The sequence below is a fragment of the Erpetoichthys calabaricus genome, chromosome 17, assembly GCF_900747795.2.
Source record: "Erpetoichthys calabaricus chromosome 17, fErpCal1.3, whole genome shotgun sequence".
In the NCBI taxonomy this organism is placed as follows: Eukaryota; Metazoa; Chordata; class Cladistia; order Polypteriformes; family Polypteridae; genus Erpetoichthys; species Erpetoichthys calabaricus.
The window spans coordinates 60,595,552-60,615,079 of record NC_041410.2 but is presented as its reverse complement, the minus strand read 5'-3'; the positions used below and the strand labels follow the sequence as shown (position 1 = coordinate 60,615,079).

The 19,528-nt window shown below is 37.9% G+C and overlaps 2 protein-coding genes across 2 annotated transcripts in view; one reads left to right on the top strand and one right to left on the bottom strand.

Moving 5' to 3' along the window:
- Positions 1-16,746, bottom strand: part of rasl12 (RAS-like, family 12) — a 162,320-nt gene extending 145,574 nt beyond the window's left edge. The window contains 2 exon segments of the mRNA XM_028823404.2: positions 15,929-16,043; positions 16,285-16,746. Coding sequence (XP_028679237.2) covers positions 15,929-16,040 — 112 coding nt within the window. The 5' untranslated portion in view covers positions 16,041-16,043; positions 16,285-16,746.
- Positions 16,747-17,481: 735 nt separating this feature from the next.
- Positions 17,482-19,206, top strand: kbtbd13a (kelch repeat and BTB domain containing 13a). Its single transcript, XM_028822754.2, has one exon. The coding sequence runs from the start codon at positions 17,626-17,628 to the stop codon at positions 18,994-18,996; it is 1,371 nt and encodes a 456-aa protein (XP_028678587.1). The 5' UTR covers positions 17,482-17,625; the 3' UTR covers positions 18,997-19,206.
- The last annotated feature ends 322 nt before the right edge of the window (positions 19,207-19,528 follow it).

Below are 19,528 nucleotides of genomic sequence, written 5' to 3'. Positions count from 1 at the left end.
ACTTTTGTCAAGCAAAACATTTTGAAGCAGAAAGACCATCTGATCAAAAATTTACACAGTGTTACTCAAAAGGAAAAGTAAATCTTCAACCAATTCAAACAAATCCTTTAATACAACAGCTCATGATGGGTCAGCATTATTACAGCAAACATTTCATGGAAAATATAAGGTCAATAAATAGTGCTCTGGCATTTGCATCTATGGGAGCTAACATTACTCCGCCTCCTGGCTATGGGCCATACTGTTTCCGAATCCACGGTTCGATTTGTCACAGAGCAGGAACACTGCATCCTCAACAGGGCCAAAACAGACAGTTTACACAATTATACATTTTAGATCCCTCTGAAGCTGCAGAACAAGGAATGCAAATTTCTGCAAACTCAGGAATAAATTCAGAGCTTATGCAAACATTAAGTACATTTATGGCGCAATTCAGTCCTTTTGCAGAGGCCTGCAAAATGTTGTACCAAGTTGAAAAAGAATATGAAGAGGATGCCGCCAAAACCGGCAATGTTATTAAGGAAGTGTCCATGGCAATGATACAAGATCGCAAAAATGACCAAAGGCGCTATAATGCATCTAAATATAATGAGGTTGCTTTTATTTTTCAAAATGATGATGGCGAGCCACCACTTGAAAGAGATCTTCTTATACACTGCAAACCAACTGAAGATAATATAAACCAAAGAACAACACAAAAAAATTAGTGTCCTTGATCCTAATTTGGAACCCATGGTTTACCCATTGTTATTCCCCTATGGGGATCAAAGCTGGGGAATTGACATACCTTTGCAAAAGAGCCCACAAGCTTTATTAACTTTAGCAAACCAGTCATGCAATCCTAGAGTTAGAGTCACTCAAATGCAATACTACGGTTACCGTCTTTCCATCAGAGAGGATTTTAACCCTTTCTTAATTGCTGGCCACCTTACACAGCAATATATAGTTGATGCATATGTAAAAACAGAAGCCAACAGACTCAATTATATACATCAAAATCAGCCTAAATTTTGCATTGAAAAATACTCAGGATTAATGGATCATTTACTTAATGAAGCCAATGAAGCAGGCCTGAATCCTGGAAAAATGTATATTTTCCTTCTTCCTTTGCAGGTAGCCCCAGAAACATGCTACAAAATTATCAAGATGCTATGGCAATTGTCAGAAAATATGGAAAACCTGATCTTTTTATTACAATGACATGCAATCCCAAATGGGAAGAGATTATAAATAACCTACAACATAGTCAAACTGTTGATGGACAACCACATTTGGTTGCAAGAGTATTTCACCTAAAACTGAAAGCTCAAATCGATGATATCTGTAAAAAACATATTTTTGGAGTCCTAAAAGCAATGGTCTACGTGATAGAATTTCAAAAGAGAAGTTTACCACATGCTCACATACTTCTCATTCTTAAAGAAAGCTGTAAACCAAAAAATGAAGAACTAATAGATAAAATTGTCTCTGCTGAAATCCCTAATATAGAAATCACTCCTCGCTTACATGCAATTGTAACAAAACATATGATTCATGGACCATGTGGAGCGCTCAATCCTAATTCTTCATGTATGACAAATGACAAATGCTCTAAGGATTTCCCAAAGGAATTCCAAATAAAAACTATTGCTAACAGCAATGGCTATCCAAAGTACAAGAGAAGAAATACAGGCCAAAGTATAATTCTTAACGGAAAGAAAATTGATAACAGTTGGGTTGTACCATATAATCCTTACCTAGCCTTGAAGTACAATTGCCACATTAATGTTGAAGTTTGCGTATCAGTGAAAAGAATCAAATACCTTTTTAAATATGTGTACAAAGGTCATGCTTGTGCTAATGTTGTCATTCAAGAACAAGGTACTTTGAATCACAATGAAATTAAGACCTTTATTAATTCAAGGTATGTCAGCGCTCCAGAAGCAGCATGGCGTTTGAATGGGTTTGAAATGCATTATCAATCACATACCATCCATATATTACCAGTGCATCTGCCTGAAGAGCAATTAGTGTTTTTCAACCCAAATGACATTACCACAGCGGTACAGAGAGCTTCAAACCGTGATACTCAATTGACAGCTTGGTTCAAATTAAATCAACAAAATGACGAAGCAAAGAACATATTATATTCTGACATTCCTTTGCACTATGTGTTTGAAATTACGTCAATGTAAAAGTTATTGGACGAATGTATTCTGTCAATTTTACATCAGATACAGAGCGCTACTGTCTGCGTCTACTATTGCTGCATGTTCCAGGTGCAGTATCCTTTGAAGATCTGAGGACAGTACATGGAAATGTCTATCCCACTTTCCGAGAGGGCGTAAAAGCTAAAGGACTTATTAACGATGATCAAATGTGGGAAAACACTATGGAAGATGCTGTCCAATTCACAATGCCTAAACAACTTAGGGAATTATTTGCATATATCTGCGTTTTTGCATCATTACAAAATATGAATGACCTTTTCCTAAAAAATGAGCAATACTTCATTAAGGATTTAGTTCACAAACAAAAACAACACAATGATGATTGCACAATATGTCATAACATCGCACTTAAAGAAATATCCAACATTCTGCTACTACATGGCAAAACCTGTGAAGATTTTGGATTTCCTTACACAATGCCAAATACTGATCAACTTTCGAATACGTATGACAAGGAATTTCAAAAACATACAGCTGAACAAATGGAGAAAACATTAAACAGAGAACAAAAATCAACTTTAAAAAAAATATTGTCTGTAAGCAAAAATGACAACCTTTGCCACCGTTGTTTTTTCTTGGATGGTCCAAGAGGTAGTGGTAAAACCTATCTTTACAAAACCCTTCTCAGCACAGTTCGTGGAGAAGGTAACATTGCACTCCCTGTAGCCTCCACACGTATAGCAGCCAATCTTCTTGAAGGTGGAAGAACATACCACTCTCAGTTCAAATGACCTATTCCGATACTTGAGAACTCAATATCAAATATGCGTCTCAATTCTGCTGATGCTGAAAATTTGAGATCATCTACAGTACTCATTTGGGATGAGTGTACTATGGCCCCCTCTATAGCTCTTGCAGTGGTCGACGCACTGCTCAAACAAATAATGGATAACCACAAACCCTTTGGAGGAAAAGTTTTCTTACTTGGTGGAGATTTTCGGCAAACACTTCCCGTGGTTCCTCATGGTGACCGGACAAAAATTGTCGAAGCATGTATAAAATATAATAAACTGTGGCAAAACTTCCAAGTACTTAACCTGACAAACAATATCCGTTCAGTCGACACTGAATTCAGCAATTGGTTGATCCAAGTTGGCAATGGTAATACACCACACATTGACGGTTTGCCTGAAGACATAATTGAAATCCCTTCAAAAATTTTATGCACAGGAGATATCGTCAAAGATTTATTTGGAGAAAGAATTTCTGTTGCTGAAGTCTTGTCCTTTATTTCTGGCCCCGGGCGTGGTTAAATCTTTCTCGCAGAACGTATAATGCTACTCATGTTGTGAAGGAGGGGGCAGCTGAACGCACGCTAAGGAGATGCCGTCGGATCATCTGCTGTCTTTCTGCTGCTACTGCTGGCGAGCTGCATGTTCTTTTTGTCACACTGCACGTCGATCATTTAAAAGCCTGTACAGCAACTGTCCTTTTGCCACTTCGTGTCTCTGCCGCTCGTGTTGTGAAGGGGGGGCTGAACGCATGCTAAGGAGTTGCAGTCGGATCATCTGCTGGCTTGCTGCTGCTGGCGAGCTGCATTTTCTGCTTGTCACACCGCACATCGATCATTTCAAAGCCTGTACAGCAACTGTCCTTTTGCCACTTCACGTCTCTGCTGCTCATGTTGTGAAGGTGGTTGGGCTGAACACACGCTAAGGAGAAGCATTGGATCATCTCCTGGCTTCCTGCTGCAGGCAAGCTGTGTGTTCTGCTTGTCACTTGTCGTTGTTTTAAAAGCTGGGAGCACTTGATGTCTGTCTGCCAAAGGCATTCCAACAACTGCTTGGTTAGATGTCCGTTAACTTGTTTTAAATGTTGTCTCACTGCCTTATCTCGTGTGATGTTAAAGTGTCTCTCGCGGTACATCAAATTGTCTTCGCGTGACGTTAAAGTGTCTCTCGTGGGACGTCAAATTGTCTTTGCATGATGTTAAAGTGTCTCTCGCTGGACGTCAAATTGTCTTCCGAGAAGATCATGTCTCGTCTCCCTATTCTCCTTCCCAGGATTTTTTTTATAATAGATATATATATGTGTGTGTACAGTATACACATGCAAACACATTATGGTATGAACACACATCATAATTACTTAAAAGAAAGAAAATTAAAAAGAAAGTAAAACAGCTGACTTGGCAGTGACAGTGACAATGAGGCATTGTATTGGAAAACTGCTGTAGCTATAAAGGAGCCCCAGTAGAGGTTTTGACACATTACTGTTAGTGTGTCAGAGAGAGGATGTGTAGCATTGTTTATAATGACTCTCACTTTTTTTTAAATTTCTCCCCTTTGCTACTACCTCCAGGGGGTCCTGAGTTAGTTCCATAACTGAGCCTGCCCTTTTAGTTAACTTGTTGATTCAGTGGGCCTATCCTGAAGTAATGTTTCCAAGCCAGCAGCATAGAAAACTGCACTGGCCATCACAGAGTTATAGTATATATGAACTGTGTCACTACACATATTACAGGAATGCATTCTACAAAGAAAAGAAGGGCAATGCTCTGCCCTTTCTTTCTTTCTTTCTTTCTTTCTTTCTTTCTTTCTTTCTTTCTTTCTTTCTTTCTTTCTTTCTTTCTTTCTTTCTTTCTTTCTTCTCACAATCTAAAAACTCTGGTAAGGAATGCTTTTACAAGTTAGCTTACTGTATTTTATATATGTGCACTTATACTAGTTGTTCCCCGCGGCTCCGCCCACATAGTAGTGAAACAGGACAAACTTTAAAAATCAACAAAAAGAAAAATGTAATAATTTGTATTGAGAAGAATTTATATTGATAGGTTTCGTATCCGAGGGCCTCTTGATATACAATAGTTTTGGCTTTGCTATTGGGATGAGAATGTAGCTGTGATCTCTTTGCCAAAAATGTAAAAAGTTGGCAAGGTATCACTGGCCAAGTGGTCCTGTGCTCCCACCTCCCCCTCCCCTCGGCCCGCAGCCTGTCTCTTGGATTTGAGCGAATAAATCGGTGCTGCAACTGAACTATGATACTTAGCGCAACGAGAGACGTTGCAAAATCAACTGGAGTATTCAAGCAAATTATAGAAAAAAGTAGTTATTTTCTGAAAAGCGGACATACATACAGGCGGACAGACATTGGATTTTATATATATAGAGATTATTTACTATATTTTACTGTGTGATTAAATAAATCACATGAAATCTTAAAACATGAAATCTTTTTAACACTTTATTAGAGTAGTTCTAGTAAATAACACATTACCCTATCACATAAATCCACTCATATAATACAAATCATATGAGCCAGACATCACTGCAATCTCTCATGTTGTATTGCGTTAGTTTCTATCTGTTGTATTTTTTTTTATTTAACCTTGTACAGGTGAGGGGACGCTGGCGCACGCATGTTGTTGCCGCTCCTCCCTGTAAACAACACTTTCGCAAAATTCGCCTAATTCTACACTTTCTTACGTTTGTTTTATTTCTTTTATTGTACGTATAGTTCGTGGATACAGCTGACTCGAATTGTATGGATTTGGCTTATATTTACAGATTTTATGGACTCTACTTTGACTGGGAACAGCTGAGTCTGTGGATCACGGGACGAGAACCTTCAAGCATTTCTTTGTGCCTGGCAATCTAGGACCTTGGGATGATCTGTCTCCGTGATTATATTAAATTCGCTTTGCTGATCTGCTCCCGTTTCATCTTACAGTACTCTACGACTGGGAACTGATCTGATGTTCATATTAACCTGGCTTTTGGCTCCGGGGCGATCACGCCTGAAATTACCAAGCGTTACTGTTTGTGGCTGTGTATTGGAACCTCCAACTCCTACTACCTTCCCCTGCTATGCTTTCTGCTGCTTGCTATGGCTGCTCACCTACGCTACCACACCCGCCTGTCCTACTGGTGCTGTGCTGCTTCTCCACTGCTATTCAGATAAGTATTACTCAGCATCATGCTAAAATACTCTCATGACAAACTCCTTCTTATTAAACAGTTTGTCCAGAGCAAATGGTCTGACTGCAACATCCTAAAGGACGCCGGTATTTTGCAGCACCCGAAATATATACATCGCGGGTCAGGTCGCCGCCACCGCCGGGCTGCGAATGAAAAGACCACCGGCAGCATTTGCTCAGGAATACGCCGTCCTTCTCATGACCCTGGAAATAGAATTGTCAGTGTGCCAAATTTGCATTATGTGGAAATAAACCCTGATTGCGGCTCTGTGCAGAAAGAAGCCTCATTATGTAATATTGCACTGTTTAACTCGAGGTCTCTTAATGGCAAAGCATTGGTGTTGTCAGAACTCATCACTGACACCAAACTTGATATTCTGTGTCTAACGGAGACTTGGCAAAAACCAAATGAATTTGCGTGTCTCACAGAGGCAACTCCAATTGATTTCACTTTCCACTCAGAGCCTCGCAGCTCAGGACAAGGCGGCGGGCTTGCAGTAATTATCAGAGAAGACTTAAACGTTAAAAGAATCCCAATTGACTGCCCATTGTCTTTTGAGTGCCTGGCTCTTAAACTAATAACGGAATCAGGTCCTGTCTCGCTCATTGTTCTTTATCGTCCCCCAAAATACAATGCATCCTCCTTATCCGATCTGATTGAACTTTTGACCCACCTAAGCTCTTACTCTCAGAGAATTATCCTTCTTGGTGATTTCAACATCCATTTTGACACCCCCACATCTAAACTGAGAAATGAATTCCTGTCCTTACTGGACTGTTTTGACTTGACACAACATGTTGATTTTCCAACCCATTCTGGCGGTCATATATTGGACCTGATCTGCACTTCTGGACTATCTGTTGCCAACATTTACAGCACTGATTTGGGACTCTCTGACCATAAAGCAGTATTTTTCACTGTCTCATTACCTCTCCCACCTCTTACCTGTAAACGACAAATTTCTTACAGAAACCTTAAAAATATCTGTCCCTCTATCCTTTCTGGATCCATTTCTGATCTTTTACTGTCTGCACCTATTCCATCAACACTAGATAGTTTTGTTCACCACTATAACACAGCCCTTCACTCAGCATTAGATAAAACAGCTCCTTTAAAACATAAGGAGGTTTCCTTTAAACGCTCAGCTCCTTGGTATAACTCAGAATTGCAGTCTATGAAAGCAGCTGGCCGACGCCTTGAGAGAATGTCAAGTAAGACTGGCCTCACCGTGCACATCCAGACTTTCTCTGACCACCAAAGAGCTTACAGAGAAGCACTAACTTCTGCCAAGAACACCCATTATGGCAGAATAATAGAAAGTGGCCATGATAACCCAAGGGTTTTGTTCTCTGTAGTTAATAAACTACTCGAACCCGCATCTGGTCCAACTACCTCTTCTACTGAAGTCTGTGAGGAATTCCTCCACTTCTTCCGTAACAAAATTAAACATCTAAATAATTCAACTAACTTAAATACATCATCTGTTTATATCTCTCCCTGTTTTCCCACTCCATCCAGCTCCTTCTCTAAGTTCTCACCAGTCACATCTGCGTTTGTTAATAACCTGCTTTGTAAGATGAGGCCAACTACTTGTGTACTGGACCCCATCCCCAGCACACTACTTAAATCCTGCCTTCATGCCATAATCCCGACTGTTACAACAATAATAAACTCATCCCTTGACACTGGCTCTGTGCCGCTCACTTTTAAAATTGCTTCTGTAACCCCAATGTTAAAAAAGTCTGGCCTTGATGCTGACAATCTTAACAATTTCCGGCCTATTTCCCACTTACCTTTCCTGTCAAAAGTTCTTGAGCGTGTTGTAGCTTCCCAACTCACCAATTACCTAACCTCTAATAATTTGATGGAACCCTTTCAGTCTGGTTTCAGGGCGTGGCACAGCTGTGAAACTGCTCTGCTACGGGTAACCAATGATTTGCTTATGGCAGCAGACTCTGGACAAACTAGCATATTAATTCTGTTAGACCTCAGTGCAGCATTTGACACTGTTAGACATGACATCCTACTGTCCAGAATGGAGAACATGCTGGGTATCTCTGGCACTGCCCTCCAGTGGTTCAAGTCCTATCTGACTGATAGGCAAGAGTTTGTTAGTCTTGGCAACAGCAGATCCAGCTCAGCGCCAGTCACACAAGGAGTCCCTCAGGGCTCTGTCCTCGGTCCTCTGCTTTTCTGTATTTATATGCTTCCCCTTGGCCATATTATCCGTAGTTATGGATTGGGTTATCATTTTTATGCAGATGATACTCAGCTCTACTTCAATGTTAAAAGTGGAACTTCATCAGAGCTTTCTCAGCTCACGACCTGCCTTAGTGAAATTAAAACCTGGATGGAGCAGAACTCTTTAAAATTAAATTGCAATAAAACTGAACTCCTGCAAATTGGGACTAAAATGCAACTTAATAAAATGAGCTCCTTCCCAGTCCATCTTGGCAGTGATCTCATCAGACCTGCCTCTACTGTAAAAAATCTTGGTGTCATTTTTGATTCCTCCCTCACTTATTCCGCCCACATAAATCACATTAAGAAACTTTCTTACTTTCACCTCCGTAACATATCCCATGTTCGCTCCTTCCTCTCCTTCTCTAATGCTGAGAAACTTGTCCATGCTTTTATCACATCCCACATCGATTATTGTAATTCCCTACTGGCAGGTGCCCCTTCTAATCTTATATCACAGCTCCAGCTTATTCAAAACTCAGTTGCAAGAGTCCTTACTCGAACCAGCAGCAGCGAGCACATCACACCCATCCTGCTCCGTCTTCACTGGCTCCCTGTGTCCTACAGAATCGAATATAAAATCCTACTAATAACCTACAAAGCTTTAAATAACCTCGCACCAAACTACATCAGTGACTTTCTCCATCACTATGTGCCTGCCCGCCCACTAAGGTCCTCTGATTCTGGTAATCTTGTTGTGCCCCTCACTAATCTACACTCCATGGGTGACAGGGCCTTCAGCTGTATAGCGCCCAGACTCTGGAATGACCTACCAAAATTAATCAGGTCAGCTGACTCCATGAATTCTTTTAAAAAACAACTCAAAACTCATCTGTTCAGGAAGGCTTTTATCTCTACTTGACTTTATTACCTTTCTCTCAGTTTACTTCTCTGTCAAGATGCTGATGTAACCTGTATGTGTGTGCGAGACCATCAATTATGTTGTCTGTTTCTTTTTTCAGAATTTACTGTCTTAATCTTCTTTATTTATTTATCTGGTTTGTACAATGCTATATACTGTATATTCTGCCGTTCTTTATTTATTCTGTAAGTGCCTTGAGCATGGGAAAGGCGCTATATAAATAAAATGTATTATTATTATTATCCTGGGATCATTTCAAAGTTTAAAATGTTAAATATAAGGGAAAACAAGTGTGCAGTCATGTCAAAAAATAAGTACTTTTAGTTCTATATTTTTATAAATTATAACAAATCTAGCAATGGTCTATTCTTCACAAGGTTGTAAAATTCCTCAAATAACAAGCAACACTTAGCACATATTACTTTGTCATGTATTAACCAGCAAAAATAACTGAACATGCAGAAGCTACCTGAAAATTAATTAATGAAAATTAAGTACACTCTTACTTCATTTTCATTTAAGAAGGTAATTAAAGTCAAATTCTTCTTATCAAGGGTGGGTTTGTGATAATAACATTTCTGGGAAAAGTGATCTGAGAGATGCAGTTGTTTTTGCTAATTAGTTTGGGAAGAGATAAAAGCCATTTCCACACAATGTGATGTTTGTTCTCTACAGTGAAAACAATTATGTACAAACAGAGAACATTCAAGACGGTTGCTGGCCTTCACAGTAGTTAAAGTCAATGCAAACACATTCAAAAGATCAAGCCAAATGATGCTCCAAGAAATCACAGAGAACTCAAACTTATCATCCATGGATCTAAAAGTCTGTTCTAATTCCATCCAATTTAGTTTTTTGTATACTGATTTTCAATGAATACATGCACAGAGCCTTTTAAATAAATGACAAATAAAATTCAAATTACACATTGCACAAACTATATAATGTACATACATAAAGCCACACATAAACACATCCTAACAATATATGTTATCATTAAGATATTGCTAGTTGACAAGATAGTGATGAAAACGAAAATCCCAGTCAGCAGTATTTCTTGAGTCATGGCCGGACTTATCCATGTGCTAACTTGGACTGTAGCACAGGGCTCCACATGTTCCTGGGGTTCTGAAATGAATCAAAATCTACAGAAAAATAATTTTTGTTTTTCAAAGAAACATTACTGCCTCTAGACTGGCCAGTCCAGTCCTCTTTAACCTCTTCACTGCACACACAGTCACGCCTGAGTTTAGTTATTTCCTGTGAACAGCAGTGAACATGGAACAGGCTGAGGATTGGCTATCAGACCATAAACATATGGAAAAGTGTGATAATAGAGTCACTTCTTCAGAAATGGCCAGTGACAGCACGATATGTTTAATTGCTAGTGATAGTGAGGTCATAGTTTCATTCAAATAGTAAACGGAGGCACTACTTCTGAATATGTATAATGTGAGTGTTGGGCAACTTTCAAAGCTTCAGTTCACTGATCTCCAAGGTGCAAAACACTTTTTTCAGATACAGATGAGCCCTTACAGTATTTCAGTTTGTTCCAAAGTGATAGCATCTTGTAATTGTGACTGAGTCCAATAGACATGCAATTAATCAAGAAGCATGTTAGTTGTGTGCTGCTTGCTTTCTTTCTTAGCACTTCTTATATATCAAGGTGTTATTCAGATACCTGAAGTTAAAATCTGCTGGGTAAATTAACCTCTACTTGAAATGGCATATGGAAAGAAGATCACAAGTGGAAATGTTATAGTTTATTTGTCAGGAGCTTGCATTTTGTTGGCAACAACTTACCTATCACTCCACACAATAGCTAGAAATCCTTTTAGAAAAATAAATCTGTTTTTTTAACAATAACAGAGTGAGTCACTAAAGTCTACTGTACATACTTGAACTAAACACTGTTGATAATGACTCAGATATGTCTTGGAAAGTTCCTTTTGCAAAGAAGCAATACAAACATTGGACCATTACAGAGTTTGCTGGATTTCTAATTAGTTAATTGAGAGCTTGACAGAGATTGACAAATGCTCTGACAGTCTGCAAACTAATGAAAAACAAACCTCCTGATAATGTTATTTTTATTTGCTGCTTAAATTAAATTTTAACTTTGATTTTTTTCTAAGTGACTCCTAACCCTTGACTTTACATAGTAGTTTTTCTGTGGTCCTCTCTGAAAAGTTAGGTCGTTAAAGCTCAGGGTCCCTCCCTTCCCCTAAGTCCATTCTGTCCGTAGTTAAAAAAAAAAAAAAACATCTTTGAGGGGGTCAGTGGCTCAATATAAAACAAAATTATACACTTAATGTAAAGTTATATCAGCATTTAATGTTGCAATATTACAATTCATAACTCCACCTTCAAGAAAAGACATGGCTTTCATGTAAGGACAGTCAAGAAAATACACTTTTTTCTAAGAAGAACGTGACCGCAACATTGTAGATTTACTAGAGCTCTGCATGAATTAATACATTCAAACATCATTGAACTGAAACAGTGTTAAAAGGTTGAGTGGAATAAAATGTAAGGTAGTGATAATCAAACAAATCCAAACATAATTGCTTCAATTTATTGTGACTAAACTACTTATCCTGCAGTGTACTTTATTATTCACACATTTAGCATGCTGGCTCATATTCTTGTAGATTAAAAAAATGAAATCTAGTGTAAATGCTGTCATTTAATAATATATAAATGAAAGTGGAAAGTATGATTCATACTTTAAAAATTGTTTAGAGGGATACAGTTGGTAATGAAGGTTTTACACTGGAATGTGATCAAGGCCATGATTTTAACATTGTCTTTACCACAGACTTCTCCCATCCCATTAAATTTCCCATTCCATTTCAAACATGTGCAGTTTCCAGCAATTCCTGGCTTTGCCACAGCCATGTAGAAGGTGCAGCTTCAGACTTTTAAAATAACAGGCATTGATCGTAGGCAAAAATGCTTTTCTTATGCGTAGCTCTATGTTGTTTGCTCCAGGGTAAGGAGAAGCAAGACCCAGTTTCTTTGTGCTTCTTTCAAAGTAAAATGCAGAGTTTATCAGGAAGTATTAAACTGACTGCTCACTTAGAAACTGATAAGTGGTATTAATCTAAATGAATTGGAATTAACAATTTCTTATTAAATTGTCTACCTGCAGACAACCATGCAATATCTTAAAAATAAAATATTAAAAAATATCTTAAAATCTGGTCTTCAAATTGTTTTATTTTCTCAATATCTGCAAAGCAACATCTCTGTTTTTTTGTTTTTTCTTTATGTATAGTTTTCTTTTTACTTTCTTTTGCCATTTCTCTGATTGTGGAAGATGCTCTGGGTCAATGAGAGAAATGATACAGTGTGATCTACTTACATTGAAACAGTGATGTGCATGGTGTAATGACTAGCTTTACTTTCAACCACTAAATCCAAGTTCAATTCCTGTTAACTAAATTTAATTTTTCTTCAATGAAGTATTTTCTCACTGCTTTTGTTGTGCCCCAAGCTGCCCTCAGTGGAGCTCAATGGTGTAGAGCAGGGGTAGGCAACGTCGGTCCTGGAGTGCCACAGTATGTGCAGGTTTTTGTTCCAACCCAGTTCCTTAACGAGAACTCAATTATTGCTGATGAAGCACATATTGCTTAAGTGACATTTTAATGCTTCATTTTAGTGGTCTCGCTTGTCAAGATTCTCCAACCTTAATTGCTTATTTCAATCTTAAACTGCTGCATTCAGTGTTTTAATTGCTCCTTATTAGCAATAAGATGTAAAAGACAAAGCAGCCAGCAGTTCTCCAGCTAGCTTTTTTCCAATTACATCTGTGTGTGTTCATCATGCACGGTTTGATTTAATAAAACACTTAATAGAAAAATGTGACAGACTGAAAATGATCTGTTTTAGGCTTCAAATCATTTGGATGATATCCTTGGAAAGGAAAAAAATCTACGATATAAAAGCCTTACATTGCACAGACTAACAAGCCATAAAATTAAATAAGGTCTGAGATTGGCAATGATTGGTTTCTAATTAAGCAATTGGGTTGAATGAAAACCTGTAGCCACTGCGGCTCACCAGGACCGACATTGCCTACCCCTGTTTTACATCTTATTGCTAATAAGGAGCAATTAAAACACTGAATGCAGCAGTTTAAGATTGAAATAAGCAATTAAGGTTGGAGAACCTTAACAAGCGAGACCACTAAAATGAAGCATTAAAATGTCACTTAAGCAATATGTGCTTCATCAGCAATAATTGAGTTCTCGTTAAGGAACTGGGTTGGAACAAAAACCTGCACATACTGTGGCACTCCAGGACCGACGTTGCCTACCCCTGGTGTAGAGGACATCCTCACAACCTCAGTTAGGTTGGGGGACTCCCTAATCAGACCTACACCAAACCAAAAGTATATATTTAATTTCTGAAGATAGAAAAACATATTTAGTGTAGTTTTAGACTAAGCAAAGCAGTGAGAAACTGGTTTGGTACATTGCGTTGCATGACGTTGCAGGCAACAAATGAGTGGGTGTGATAATACTTGAAATCTGCATTACACAGCCAGTATGGAAAGAATAGTTCCATCACGGAAACGAAAAAGAAAATGTTTATATGGTACACAGCAATGTGCTACAGTAGCAAGCAGTTGCTGCAGCAACTTATTACCAAACTATACCAAAGATTTCATCTATGTTTAAATCATTGTGGAAGAGGGGACTAGCAAAATGCTATTAGTGTCATCAAGGGAGCAGATCACATCAGGTGAATCTTACATTATGGTGAACCCAACAGAAAAGTATTCTTCTCCTTGTCCTCCTTGCCCACCTCTTCCCATTGCAAATCATAAGCATACTAATAAAGATCTGCCAGTCCCAGTCCCAGAGGTATAATAAAATTTGTTCTACTTGAACAGAAGTATGTAAATAATAACACTGGAGTTTTAAAAGGTTTAATTTTTATTATGTTAATGCTAGTCTTTTTGGCCTAGCAAGCCCCACGGGTTTATTTTCTTGAACATTCTGTCAAATGGAGTTTTTATTTTCCTGTTGGTTTGTGGAACAGTATGAATCTCTGGTGTTATAAAGACCTGTTCTTTAGTTTTTATTTTCTCTGTTTAGCACTAAATTATGCTATATAAATAAATGTTAAAGTTGTTTTAAGCCATGGCCAAGACTTCTTCGGTATCAGGCCCGGTCTTAGGTATTATGGGGCCCTAGGCGAAAGGGGGGTCCAGGGGCCCCTTGAGGGGGGCGAAACCCCCCTGGAAGCTCTGCGAAATGCGTGAAAATTAGACCAAGGAGTCGATCCGGGGCCCCCCGGACGCCGGGGCCCTAGGCGGTCGCCTACTTCGCCATGCCTGTCGGTATGGACTGAGCTATGGAACATCCTGTTTTTCAAAAACGTTTAAAATGTATTTTTGCAACTCTAAAATGCAGCTCTTCTTTCAATTGCCACAAAAACCAAAGATCACCTGCCCAGCACAATGGGTAACAGGGTTCCACCATCTACATAATGTACCTAATTGCTGCCATTTAGTATATTGAGGCATTTCCTTTCTTTTAATAACATTCAACTACTGTCCTTCCAATATATATACATACTTAAAAATAAAAGTGCCAGAGTGATTTTTCAGAGTGATGCCACAGGGGAACCATTCACATGAAGTGTCCAGAAAAAAACTTTATTTAAATCTGTAACAGGCTCCATACAGTAAATAACCAAAAATAAATGCAAATAGAATTCTGAGATACAATGATTCCAGAAAGATTTTCAAAGCAGAAAGAAACAACTTCATATGCAAAGAAACCTTTCCACAATGAAATTGTGCTTTGTCGAGGATTGGAACTATGAAAAAAACACAACTCAGTAAAGAACCATAAAGTGTCATTAAAGAACCATTATTTTTAAGAGTGTAGAATCTAATGGTAGTGAAACACTGACATCACCAATATGTCCACACAGGTAATCACTGTCAGTAAAGTCTTTACATCGATTATCTGCCAAATGTCAGCTGTCCCAAAATACCTGCGATCCCAGTAGCAATCCATTATTTAAACCTTCATCTGCACATTATTTTCGTTGTCAACCTCAAAGTAAACAAGAATATGTGTGGAAAGTTTACAGTACCCCGGTTCCATACTTGTATTATAAATATTATCCTAAATCACATTTAAAAGCCTGAATTAGTTATCTGAGATCTTCACATTGTTAGCAACAAAACAAAATAGATGTGTGACAAGAAATGAATATCAGCAACGTTACAATTTAAATTATAACAGTTCCATGTGATAAATTTACTTCAAAACTCAAGCTAAAATTTCTAATTTCACATTTGCATGTCAAAGATATTTATAGGCATCACTGAATCTCGGGGAACTCTACACAGCAGAATCTGAGAGTCTATTGTTAAATACTTCATCATTTCAGTTGTTAACATCGTACACATACTAATTATTTGTATATTTCCACGCTGGGTGCCATAGATATACAGTGTTAGTTTTCCTGACGCGGTATGAGTTAGTGCATCACTGTGTTAAACCACAGGCATCTAGTTCAGAGTTCATTCCTAACTTGTACCCGATAAATAGTATTGCAAAAGTACAAAGAAAGTTGATTAATGGAAAATAGCATATAAAATTGTTCGAAAAAATCGATCTACCAATAATAATAGTCACAGATTCAAACGTTTACAGAATTCCACAACAAATAGTTACCAGATTTTCCAGAGCCTTTACATCCTAGTATTGCAACGTTGCATTCTTTCACGCATTTGTCGGGGATGGTCGACAAGTTTCCAGCTCTGTTTTTCCCAAACATTGAGGACATCGTCTGTGATGAATGAAAAACAAAACGTTTTAAATAAAAGAGATGTGAGCTGTTGTTTGATAATTACACCTTGGAATGTGTCCTCGTACAAGTTTGTGATACTGAGTAAACCCATTAACTGTAAAGCAGTCCATTATAAAACACGGTACTTCGCTTTTCAGATAGATAATACATTTGATTATATTCTTCTTATTCTCAGAGTTATAGCGAATTTACATAGTTTAATTAAAAATGACACGATTACCTTTTATTTTTTCCTGCTTTCTAGTCTCCACTCGGACACCGAAGCGATGACGGTTAGATCCTGGATGGTACGCGCCCACTTAACTACGGGTGGAAAACTTTTAACTCCCCCGGTCGCTCGCCCACAGCTCTAGTGTCTTAATTTCAGTGAGACTGCAAACCATTTCCAACTCTTCATTATATCCATTAACAAAAACAGACTTGCATAAACGTTTATATTAATGGCGCTGATATTTCAGGATGTCGCCTAGCAGCTTCTCACAATTGTCAGCAAACACGCGCATCCCAAATCTCCCCAGTTTGTTCCTGTACAGTTTAACATTCCTTGCAGAGATGGGCCAACTAAGAAAGAGGAACACAATTGCTCTCCTCTCATGTAGATTGCCTTCTTGGTTAAATATTCTGGCGGTATGAAAAAAAAGTTAGAAAATAACGAATAAGTAGAGAAAAGTAATTGCTTTCTAGTCTGGTCAGAAGCCAAATTCCTTTTAAGGAAAATTCAAAGAAATTAGACTTGGAATTTAAGAGACAGTGAAGGAAGATAACCTGCTGATATCTGGTCGTTATATAACTGCAAAAGGGCCATGTAATCATGTAAAATTAGTGGTAGAATAGAGATTATAGGTTGTATGTATTAAACAGTTAATGTTATGTAACAAGAGCCTGACTTTAAGACTTAGAAAGCATAAAAGGCAACATTTTGAAATAGGAGCTACTTATAGCACATCTATTATATACTTACTGTTAGGTTACGAGACGTTAACAAAGGCATTCTTAGTGTTATGCACTTAAAAGTCACTGATAGATGTACTAGAAGCACATAAGGACATATTTTAGCTATATTTTATTTAATTACTGACCCTAAATTGACCCATTATGAGTGAGTGAATGTGTCCAGCAATTTGCATTTGGTAATGACATTCAGAAAGCTGACCCTGGAGCAGGAACTGGCACAGCTCCAACACAAACATTGCTATTCTTCTAATACCTACTGTAGTATCTGAATTACGGTTTTATGCTTTGTTTAAATAAATGACAAACAGCATGTGTGCTAATTCATTAACAGTAAAATGCTGCACTTATATGTGGTCCGAGCAACTTTCCAGCTTGGCCTGTTAATAATAAAACATCTGCTGTTTCACATGTTAAGGCTATATTTAGCACTCTCTATTTATAAACAAAAGGGGCGATGAAGGATTTGAATCTGCTGCTAGTACATGGGAACTTTTTCAAACATGAAACTGGATTTCTTTTACACTTATGTGAGTATTTTTAAACTGCATGAGGTCAAATAATTGCTCTCAGTTGTGACCTAATAAAGCCTGGGAACGTCTGAGCACCAATGACTACATTACATATTATAGTTGAAAATGTCTGTTTTTCTGTGGACAGATCTTTGGCGGTGAAGGGCAGTGAGTACTTCCGTGCTCTTTTTCAGTCTGGAATGCGAGAATGTCAGCAGAAAGAAATATCTTTACAGGGACTGACTGCTTCTAGTTTTAATATCATGCTTAGGGTCCTGAGAGGGGAGAGACCTCTCTTAAACTGTGAGGAAATTGTAGAGGCAGTTGAATGTGCTGCTTTTTTGCAAGTAGAGACCCTTGAACAACACCTAAGTAACATTATTAATTCAACGAACTGCCTTGTTATGTGTCATTCTGCCTCGGTGTATGGCTTACTAAATTTATATCACACATCTGCTTTATTCATAAGGGACATGTATTTGGATTTAAAAGAGTCATTAGAGTGTATGCCTGAAGATGTTGTAGACTATATAGAGTCCCTCAGTCCCAGTACATTTGTTGCAGTTGTGGCTCACTCCCCATCTCTTGAATTTCTGCAAGATTTTTCAAGAACCATTTGTTATTTGGATGAAGATGAAAAAACATGGAAAACACTAACTGAATTGCCAGTTGATGTTAGTACCTTCCTTGCTGGAATCACTGTTTTGGATAACAAACTCTACATTGTAGGAGGAGTATATGGTGCCAGTAAGAAGGCAGTGGAGTACAGCTTCTGCTATGATGTTGATAGTAACACCTGGAGCAAGTTTTCCAACCCCCAGCAGCTCCGATATAATTTAACATTGACAGGGAAAGAAGGATATCTTTATGCAATTGGAGGAGAATATGAAAAGACTGTCATTTCCTCAGTTGAAAAGTATGATATTTCTAAAGGAACATGGTCCTTTTGTTCTCACCTGCCACAACCAGCTGCTGGAGCGGCTTGTGCCCAAGCTATGAGCAGAATTTTCCTTTGTTTGTGGAAGCCACTGGATACCACAGATATTTATGAATATAAACCTAGAAATGACTCTTGGACACTTATAACAACATTGATTAGGCAACAAAGCTATGGACATTGCATGGTGGCCCATAGGGATAACCTTTATGTGATGCGAAATGGACCTTCTGATGATTTTTTGAGATGTATGATAGACTGTTTTAACATTACAACTAACAACTGGACAGCCCTTGCTGGTCAGTATGTTAACAGCAAAGGTGCGCTTTTCACAGCTTCTGTGAAAGGAGACTGGGTGTTCACTGTAAACCGAATGTTAACCCTAGTTTATTCTATAGAGGAGAATAAATGGAAACCCAAGAAAGAAATGAAAGGCTACCCTAGAGGAGGCTCTATACAGACATGTTTTCTTCGGCTCCCACAACGGAAAAAAGATCAGTTCATTAAAAGTGTCACAAATGACAGTCAATAGTATCCAAGGAACAGATGCCTTCATAAAAATAAATGATAAATTAATACATTTTTAAAGTAACTACAGATGTCTTTACTGCCAAAATCTTGTAAAATTTGTCTATTTCTATATAAAATAGCTTTAGAAAAAGTAATTGGAAATTTTTGATGTTTGAAAATAATTCATACTATGTAAAAGGAAATAATATGAGCAATTAAAGATTTAGATATTTTTATTAACTTTATATGGGCATGAAATAACACTTGATGAAGTTTGTTTTACATGTAGTTATTCTAATAGTCTTCAACAATTAAACATTTGGAATGTATACTTTTTGAATTTTTATCTGTATTGCATGAAATTTAAATAAATTAATAAAATATAGTATCACAAACAATAGGGGGCATTTGGTGAGTTAGCTTACTCAGAAAGGCTTTATTTGTGTTTTTAAAATAAAAAAATAGGTAAAGGTTATTGATGCAACATTCAGATTGTATATATGGCTTGTTGTTTGTAACAGCATTTTAAAAGCATAACCAAGTGAAAGACAGGT